Source organism: Epinephelus fuscoguttatus, linkage group LG21 (genome assembly GCF_011397635.1).
Source record: "Epinephelus fuscoguttatus linkage group LG21, E.fuscoguttatus.final_Chr_v1".
Classification (NCBI taxonomy): Eukaryota; Metazoa; Chordata; class Actinopteri; order Perciformes; family Serranidae; genus Epinephelus; species Epinephelus fuscoguttatus.
Window position 1 is genome coordinate 28,753,076 of NC_064772.1, and position 9,803 is coordinate 28,762,878.

At 40.7% G+C, this 9,803-nt stretch overlaps 1 protein-coding gene across 2 annotated transcripts; it reads right to left on the minus strand.

The window, feature by feature from the left end:
* Positions 1-389: 389 nt before the first annotated feature.
* On the minus strand, positions 390-9,551 carry LOC125881871 (crystallin J1C-like). 2 transcript variants are annotated; one of them, XM_049565288.1, is made up of 10 exons: positions 9,441-9,551; positions 8,974-9,043; positions 8,128-8,307; positions 6,489-6,587; positions 5,850-5,942; positions 5,609-5,765; positions 5,392-5,507; positions 3,612-3,689; positions 3,090-3,229; positions 390-792 (listed from the first exon to the last, which is right to left on the minus strand). In XM_049565288.1, exons 2-10 carry the CDS (start codon positions 9,038-9,040, stop codon positions 688-690), a joined length of 1,035 nt encoding a protein of 344 aa, XP_049421245.1. In that variant the 5' UTR covers positions 9,041-9,043; positions 9,441-9,551; the 3' UTR covers positions 390-687. The 2 variants fall into 2 exon arrangements, with proteins under 2 accessions (XP_049421245.1, XP_049421246.1); XM_049565289.1 differs by having other exon boundaries at positions 8,974-9,040; positions 9,441-9,491.
* Positions 9,552-9,803: the final 252 nt, after the last annotated feature.

Below are 9,803 nucleotides of genomic sequence, written 5' to 3' on the forward strand. Positions count from 1 at the left end.
GCACTGCGTTTCATTTTTTTTATACCCACACTATGTCAAAGATATTAAGGCTTTGGCTTTGCTTTACACTTGGCTCACTCTCAGAACTGTTGGGGCGGGTGCTTTAAACACGTGAATATGGAAGTCAGCACTTTCAGGACGGCAGAACAGCTCCTCTGAGGGAGGAATCAGTTGCAGTCTGGTTGTTCCAGTTGTAAATCTGTGTGTATCTGCTCTTTCACTTCACAATAACAGAAAGCACTCAAGGGCAAGAGACGACCAGAAACCTGCTGAAACTTAACTTCAGCAAAATCACTTTCTCATCAAGGCAAATCATGTTTCCTGAGATTAGGAAATCCCAACCGTCCACTTCGCAGCAAAGAACTAAAGGAACGATTCAGACATGTTAATGACATAAAGGCTCTTTATTTCAGACTGTTTCTTACAAGGATAAATGTATCTCATGTCCTCAACTCAACATAAATCCCTCACACAGACTTTCACTGTCTTACATGATGCAGCTTTGACAGAGCAAATGGATTCGAGTTTCATTCAGTACAAGACTTTCGAATGTGACTGTCATGGATCGTCGTGTCAAAGTGCATCTGCAAGCTGAGAAAGTCTTCTAAAGTAGCTTTGATTATCCGCCCTCCATAAATACTTGATAGGTGATAAAACAACTGTATTTAGGGCAAAATCAGAGCTGAACTATGATTGCTGACTTTTTTTGACCACGTTTTCAGCCAGCTCCAGTAGCAGAGGGTATCTGAGGGTCCTCTTCCTCCAAGACTCCGGGATTCCCTGGAGACCAGTCTGAAAACACATCAAGACGACAGTTGAACGCATCAAAGCTTTTACAGAGCTTTCAGAATATCTGAGCTCACTGTCAAAGCCATCACGATTACAGACAACAACAATATGATAAATTATATATCTAGTTCTAGTTCTAAGGATACTCCTACCCGCCATGTTTTTTCATGACTTGGATATGTTCCCCTCATGAAATGGCTGGTCGTAACAAAGATATTTTATAAAGCAAAATACAACGAAAAGTGATGAAATCGAAAAAATATTTACACACACCACAGGCGAAATAGTGCAAAATAAACCCCCCCTTGAAATTTGTGTATGTGCGTGTGTGTAATTTTTCAACTGTTGCTTGGATTTAGGTCAAATATGGTCAAAGGTCAATGTCACAGTGACCTCATCTGTCTCACTATTGTGAATAAGATATCTCAAGAACACCTTGAGGTAATTTCTTCAAATTTAGCACCAACGTTTTCTTGGACTCTTGGACAATTAACTGATTAGAATTTACTAGTCAAAGATCAAGGTCACTGTGACCTCATGTGACTCACTATTGGGAACGCAATATCTCAAGAGGGCCTTCAGGGAATTTCTTCATATTTAGTGTCAATGTTCGCTGGGACTTAACAAATTAGAATTTGGTTGTCAAAGGTCAAGGTCACTGTGACCTCATCTGACTCACTATTGTGAACGCAATATCTCAAAAGCACCTTGAGGGAGTTTCTTCAACTTTACTGTCGATGTTCACTTGGACTTAACAAATCAGAATTTGGTTGTCAAAGGTCAAGGTCACTGTGACCTCATTTGTCTCACTATTGTAAACAAGATATCTCAAGAACACCTTGAGGGAGTTTCTTCAAATTTAGCACCAGTGTTCTCTCGGACTCAACAATTAATTGATTAGAATTTAGTAGGGGCGGCACGGTGGTGTGGTGGTTAGCACTGTCGCCTCACAGCAAGAGGGTTGCCGGTTCGATCCCGGGTGTGGGAGCCCTTCTGGAGTTTGCATGTTCTCCCTGTGTCAGCGTGGGTTCTCTCCGGGCACTCCGGCTTCCTCCCACAGTCCAAAGACATGCAGATTGGGGACTAGGTTAATTGGTAACTCTAAATTGTCCGTAGGTGTGAATGTGAGCATGACTGGTTGTTTGTCTCTATGTGTCTGCGACTAGCAACCTGTCCAGGGTATACCCTGCCTCTCGCCCAATGTCAGCTGGGATAGGCTCCAGCCCCCCCGCGACCCTCAAGAGGATGAAGCAGTTAGAAGATGAATGAATTTAGTAGTAATTTTAGTATCTGACTCGCTATTGTGAATGCAGTATCTCAAAAACACCTTGAGGGAATTTCTTCAAATTTAGTGTCAACATTCACTTGGACTTAAATAATTAGAATTTGGTGGTCAAAGGTCAAGGTCACTGTGACCTTGCATCTGCCTCATTCTTATGAAAATGATATCTCAAGAAGGCCTTGAGGGTGTTTCCTCAAATTCGGCACAAACGTCATCTTGGACTCAAGAATGAACTGATTTGAATTTGGTGGTTGAAGGGCAAAGGTCAAGGTCACTGTGACTTTATTAAATATTTTTTAGGACAAAACTCATGAATTTGTGTGCTAATTATCACACAAATATATAACAGGCTGTAATGATGAAGTGATGATATATCCAAAAGGTCAAAGGTCATCTTACTTATATTACTTATATTAATCAATGTCATATCTCAGGAACAGAAGGGAAGACTTTTGGTCAGATACTGAGGGCAGGGTGGCCTCACCTCAAGATATCTGAATGAAAATGGGTTCCTTGTGTACCCATGAGTCTCCCTTAACATTAGAAAACTTTTTTAAATATCTTGTTGTCTTGTAAAATCAATGTACTCCTTTAAAAAGAACCACCAGCCTATTTGAAAAGCTATGAAACTCCTAATATGTATAAATACATAACACATTGAAACAGGATTGTAGAGCTCAAAATGTTAACTGTACAGCTGTTGGTCTATGGAAATTAGATAATTAGTAACTGCAACTGTAAGATAAGAAACTAAGTATATCAGAATGTGATTCCTTAAGTCTCCTTTTGACATAGTTTTAAACTATCATATACTTAAGCAGCATAAGGGAGTTCCTTAAATTTGGTTATGGTTTTTAATTTTGGTGTGCTGCCCCAAGATTTTCCCCATCTGGTCGCCCCTATGAAAAGTTTCTGGGGGCACCCCTGCCAACTTCTACTGATTTCCACCAATAAAACTTTAAAACTGTATCAGTGACTAATGACTGTTATATGCCTGAGAGAAACACTCCGACAGTACCTGCGCCCCAAAACAGGCTCCTATGAAGGAGGCTCGGCTGGCGGTGCATCCCCCGCAGCGCATGGTGTCCCTGACTGCTTCATCCAGCTGTTTCAGCGTCAGGACTCCGTGAAGCGCTCCCTGGAACGCACCAGGCAAAGCTAGACACAAAGCCAGATTGGTATATGATACAGTAACATATCAGCTATCAAATACAGAGTATCCAGTCTTTTTAAGTGTTCTTACAACACCATCATTGTTCTTTATGTTAGTCACTGGGCCTGATTTACTTTTGCAGTGTCATTATTGGACAGACCTGGCCTGCAGAGCTTCACATGTATATTAAGCATCTCAACCTTTCAGCCCTGTAAAACCTGAGACACTCAGCTCAGTGGGAAGGGGAAAATGAAAAGGAAGGAGGAGGGAGACCATTAGTCAGGAGATCAAAGGCTGGAGGACCCAACTAACGGATATACTGACAGGGAGGGTACACATGCCATGCCAAGTCAACAGACCTGGATCCTGCTGCTACTGAGGGCTTACCTCATGTGTTTGTGAACACAGCAGGTATGAGCTGTTGGGACGTCTTGGCGAGGTTGTCCTTCACCTGGCGGATATGTGCTTCAGCAGAGATGCGGGAAGAGAGATAAAGTGCATTGTTTAGTGTTTAAACATTGGAGTCCAGTTTTTGACTGTGGCTGCCTATTGTCATAACAAAAAAGGATAAAAGCTATTATTTATATAAAGATGATCATGTTTCTGCATGTTGCAATTTTTGAGTTTCTTACAGTTTTGACCACATTTCCCACAAGACCTCTTTGTTTCTGCTTTCTGCTTTACCTATCCTTCCCTCTGCTTGTTTTTAAGGAAGGATGACAGAGGAGCAAAAATAAAAATAGTTCCTGCTTTATGCTAAAAATCTTCCCCTAACTGAACCCTCAGGCTGTACAGCAGATTTCACACCAAATCCATCTTGATGGAATCGCCTAGCCTATATTATAAAATGTAGTGTGCAGACTGCTAGCAGCTTCAGATTTTCACAAATGCCTTGCGCATAGAAATTACACTTACATAGTCCAACATTTTGAACATTTTGAGTTGTAGGACAAGACGTACGCTACTCTGATAGCTGGGCCAAAGTTCAGTTAGCTTAATCTAACTTTTATTGCCATTTTTTGTTTTGCTAATCAGGCTGAAAGTTATTTCCAAATTTTGGGATACCACTCCAATATCTGTCCGTCAGATAAAATATGAAGCTAGAGCAAGAAGTTTATTAGCTTAATGTGGTATGAAGACATCAAGCCAGGAAAAATGGCTATCCAGGCTGTGCCCTCAAACATTCTCACATCAGATTATCTTTACTAAAACTAATATAAATTATAAAATAGTTGGGCCTTAAATGAAAAACTCCATTCTTTGGGTTTAGAGGTGCTAGTAGATTGATTTTTTTCTTTTTTTTTTTATCCAGGCTAACTGTTCCCTCTGCTATCAATCTTTATGCTAAGCTAAGCTATAGCCTCACATTTAAAGGAGCATTTATACTTGTGCAGTGGTGTGTCTGTGTAACTCTGCAGTTATGGCTGATTCAAAACACACATTAAACATGGCTTAATAGCAACAATCTCAATTTCAAGCACGCAAGGTGGCTTCACTGTAGCTCGCAGCAACATTTAACAAAGATAACGCTACAAAGTTCAGTTCCATTACAACTCAAAAGGTTCACCAACAAAACAATTATCTTATACTAATATAATTTTTTTCTAAACAATTATAACATGCTAACGTTATTAGCACAAGCCTATGGCATTTTACATTGTATAAATTAGCCTAGCAACTAGCAGAGATTTCCTCTACTCATATGAAGCCAGGATTAATCCCAAAGTATAAATCCCAGAAGGATAAATCACACACACAACTTAAAATGCTATTTTGTGGAGGCTTTACTGTCTTCAGAATTTATTGTTTCTTATCTGTGAAATTCAAGTAAATACAAGCTTCGTTTCCACTGAGAGAAATGGTTTCAACTTACAGAAATAGCCACAACGCGTAGTTACCGGTAGCTACATTTCTGGGAAGGTGCACATCAGGCTACAGCATAGGCTCTATGTTGATGGGCCAAGCCAGTTGATTGCAATTTGCAACCTCACCACTAGGTGCCACTAAATCCCACACTTGTCCTTTAACAAACAGTTGATATACCATCTTCTCATCTAGCTTAAAATAAAGCAAATAAGCATGTTTTTCAACAAACATGTTGTTTATTGTCAAATTATTCCTGTGAATCTCAAAAGGACTGAAGCTTTAAAGAGACGTGAAGCCTTACCAATGACAGCCCGGTCCAGCTCCTGGGGGTTCTGTCTCTTTGGGTCATTCAGCTGAGCCAGAACTGTGTCCAGGGCGTTGGAGTCTGGACCATTCAGAATGAAGTGCTCCAAAAACCTGACAAAGTTAGACAAACAAGGATTAAACCTCCTTTAACTCCCTTCATGACTACTGTGTTTGATTAAAAGCCTTTGATTGTCATCAGAGCGGTCTCTTACCTCGCTGCAGCCAGAGTCACAGCCACACACATGTCATTATTCTGAGTCACCCGCATGGCTTTCTCCACTTTCTCAAGCATCTCAGGTCGGCCAGCATACATGGCCACCACCGGAGCCAGTTTAGTGACGCCGTCCATCTGACAATCCACATCAGAGCCTTGAAAAAACACACACATGCAGAGATTGCAACCACAGAAAAGCATAGAGAGGCCGTCATGCAGTTAGGATCTGTGATCTTTACCAGTTTCTTCTTTGCCTGCATCCACATTTCTGAAGAAAGCTTTCAGGCTCCCATTTCTCCAGGGGCCATCTATGGGGAGGATGGCTTTGGGACCTATTATAAATGCAACAACAGTTCCATTATTAAGTCAAAGAAAATTTATTACAAAGATAGAGCAGAGAGCTATGACTAAGGGACAAAACAAGCAAGAGAGGAAAAGACACATTTCCTTGATCTTTGTGTTAATGCAGTTTAAGTTTCTGTAGGTGGAGCTCTTTTCTTTGTCTGCTCAGTCATGGCTATCACTGCCCATAATGATGACACAGCTCTTCTTATATTACTCTAAGACATAAAGCCCTCTGCAGTTTACTGTACCCAGAAGTGCCCTGCACTGTTATGATGATTTACAGCAGCACTGTGTTTATATGATACCCTAACAGTAAAAAAGCACCAAATATTCAAAGCTCTGGACACCAACCGAGAACAGAGAAGTCTGACTGTATGGAATATTTTCATGGAGAGGGAATTCCCCGCTAGCTGGTAGGAAAACATTGTGTGCAGTGTTATCAGACAGAAACAGAGTGTCTCTCATCCCTGTAGGCCTGTTAAGTTGATGATTGATACTTAATATTGACACTAATATAAAAACAGAACAGGTACCTCCTTTCTTCCTGTAAGGATCATTAAGGGGCAGGTCGTATACGGTCCCTGGGCCAAAGAACTTGTAGATGCGCTTTGTCAAGTCGTCCACGTTAACATCTGCCAACATATGACATAATAAATCTTTAAAAAGCAGTTATGATAGTTCAAGACCAGTGTAACTGGACTAGAAAGCCACGAAAAGGTCCACAGGCTGAGATGTGCTCAAGGTGTGCCTCAAGGAACGTGTATAGACACAGACAGATTCATGTCATTAGCAAGGACTGAAACGTTTGCTGCTGTTTTTACTCACTCTTTTTTGCACTTTGAGCACCTTGTTGTGCACAGCTGTCTTAAATAACTTAACTATTCTTGCATTGATCTGAGCCTGTGGACCTTTTTGTGGCTTTCTAGTCCAGTTACATTGGTGTGCAGGTATCTCCTCTGCCGTCCTTTCTTGTTTGTCTGTTGCACTGACGAACCCAAGACAAACTTTTTTTGTTTTCCCAGGTACGCACAGTTTCACAGCAGCCCTAAGGGTTTGCAGCTCAAGATTTAAGACACTGATGTGACTGTTAAAGGTGGTGTGTCACTTAAAAAAGAAAAAGTTCAGCATTTTGGTAAATGCTATCATTGACTTATTTTGCCAAAAGTTACATGAGAAGATTGATACAACTCTAATGTCAGCAAAATATAAAGTTAGAGCCAGCTAGTTAGCTTAGCTTAACATAGAGAGCTTATTTGCATTGTTGCCACGTGTCAGGTAAGTAGATACCACTCTTATGTGTGTCCATTAAATATGAAGCTACAGCAAAGCAACTGTTCAGCACAAAAACTGGAAATGGGAAAACAGCTAGCTTGGCTTTGACAAAAAGCAACAAAATCTGTCAACCATGACCTCTAAAGACCACAATTTAACACATGATGTCTGATAGTTTAAAGGTCCAGTGAGTAGGATTTAGGGACATCTATTGTCAGAAATGGTATAACAATGTTTTTATTAGTTTATAATCAGCTGAAAATAAGAATTGCTGCGTATTTGTTACCTTAAAATAAGCTCTTTATTTCTACATACTGAGTGGGTCTCCTCCACAGATCTACAGTAGCCCAGAGCAGACAAAACAAACACCGGCTCAAGATGGGATAACTCTTATTTTTGTGTTTTCGTGTTTTAGTGTCAGCCATGTTCAACTGCATGCTAGGCGCACAGGAGATGTTTCAGTCGATTGCAATTTGCAACCTCACCACTAGATGGTGCTTGATCCTACACACTGGACCTTGAGGAGTATTCATGTGCTGGCTCATGGGTTGGGTTGCAGGACTTTATAGCGTCTTGTTGACAGGAAGTAACCCCAGATGCCTCAGGAAGTCAGGTCCAGCCCATAAATTAATCACCTCCAGGCTGTTGTTTTATATTTAACGTATAACCACTGCACAGTCTTTTCCAAAAAGTGACAGTAATGGCAAATCTTCAAATTTGAGGTATCTTTAAAATCGCTGAGTCATCCACCTTGCATCATAGAGAGCAGGATTCATGGGAAATACAGTCTTAATTTTACAAAGAGCAACATTATCAGAATCTTAACAGGGTAACCAACTAATCGATCATCGTGTTAACATATGACTTATAGTTGCTGCTTGTCTGAATGACTTTGAGTACCTCCACACTGGCTCAGTGACTCCAGCAGGATGTACGCCTGGTCTCCATAGCAGGTCTGCTCGCCTGTCGTCCTGCGGTAGAAAGGATTCGCTGACTGAGGACGAAACTCAGGACAGGGCTCCAGATCGGAGAGAACTTCTTTGAGCCTGTCTTGACTGTAGATCCAGTGCATGGGCTGGGCTGTGTGGGTGGGTAACACACAAACACACGCACGAAACATGGAGAAAAATAATGGAACATTCAATAGTTTTGTTTTTGACCTGGTGTGTGTCGGTAATAGATAGCATGGAAAGGGAAATAGATGCGTGCTGTATTGGAACAACAGGATCCTGAACCTAAAGCCGACATGTTCAGCAGTAACCAATGAGGAACTAACATTTAGGATTTCTCCCTTTAGTATGCATCATTATACAATGAGTTCACAATGACATAAATGATAATTTTGGCCAGTGTAGGTTTAGCTGTGGAGTTGCTGCAGAAACTGTGCTTTCATAACATTGACTGGGGGTCAACTTGTCTTGCATATGTTAGGGAACCGCCCCTGTTTTTATCAGCATGTACAGATGTTGTTCATGGACAATGCTACTGATAATGCCTCAGTGCAACACATGAGAAAACAGCGAAACACTAGAAAGCTTTAACCACAAACTGTGTGACCCAAACAAACAAGTGCAATGCGAGAAATAAACATGTACATAACATGAACCAGTAGAAGCTCTATGAAAGCAGTAGGAGTATTAATTATTGAGATGTAGTGTGGGAAGGGAAGCTCTGGTTTGTAATATGGAAAGCCCTGTTGCTGTAATTATCTCAGTCCCAGCACCAGTATCACGCAGTTTATCTTACCTGCTGCATCTGCCACTGCTGCCCCGATAATGGCCCCAATGGCTCGGTCCGCCAAAGTCGAGGCCATCTGCTTTAATTTCAAACACAAGTACAAACACATGAAATAATGTGAGGGATTTATGGTTACTTAATGGAAGAGAAATATGCTCTATTGTTGTTGGAAATGATCTCATGCAGCCAGGAACTAAAACATTTTTACACATTTATTTTGGTAGAAAAATAAAGTTACCATGTACAACACAGAACTAACTATATTTAATTACATAACATCTGGTCTAAAGATTATTCTTACGCATCCAAGAGTTATAAAACCTTGGAGAGAACACACTTGGTTTGGTTATTTTGTAAAATGCTTTGAATATTAATGCGTGTATCTCTGCCCCAGAAGTCCTTGAAACAATATGCTGCATCAAATTGAAGTGCTAAATTATATTTTAGGTCAATAACAAACACTTGTTTAGTATTACCTCAGAGCCTCGTCTTCACCTTTTCAGCACAGGGTTACCACTCGAAATGCTGAAGAATGTTGAGCAGTTTTCTGACGAGGGGAGGGTCCCATCAGAACACTGATAAGAACTCACCAATGGCAACCCCAGAAAAACTGTTGCATTGGAAAGAGGCCAAGAAGGTGGTCATTTAGAGGTTTAAAATTTTACTTTTAAAATTCAGAAAGCAGCATCATGTTCAGAAGTTATCAGTAGAAATGATTTGTTTGTCATGAGCTGTATACTCCTGCTGTGTATGTACTTCATGTAGGTATTTTTACATTGTTGTGTTGCCACAGTGAGCTCAGTGTTGGGGCTGTTCTAACTTTAACTTTAGGAACTCAG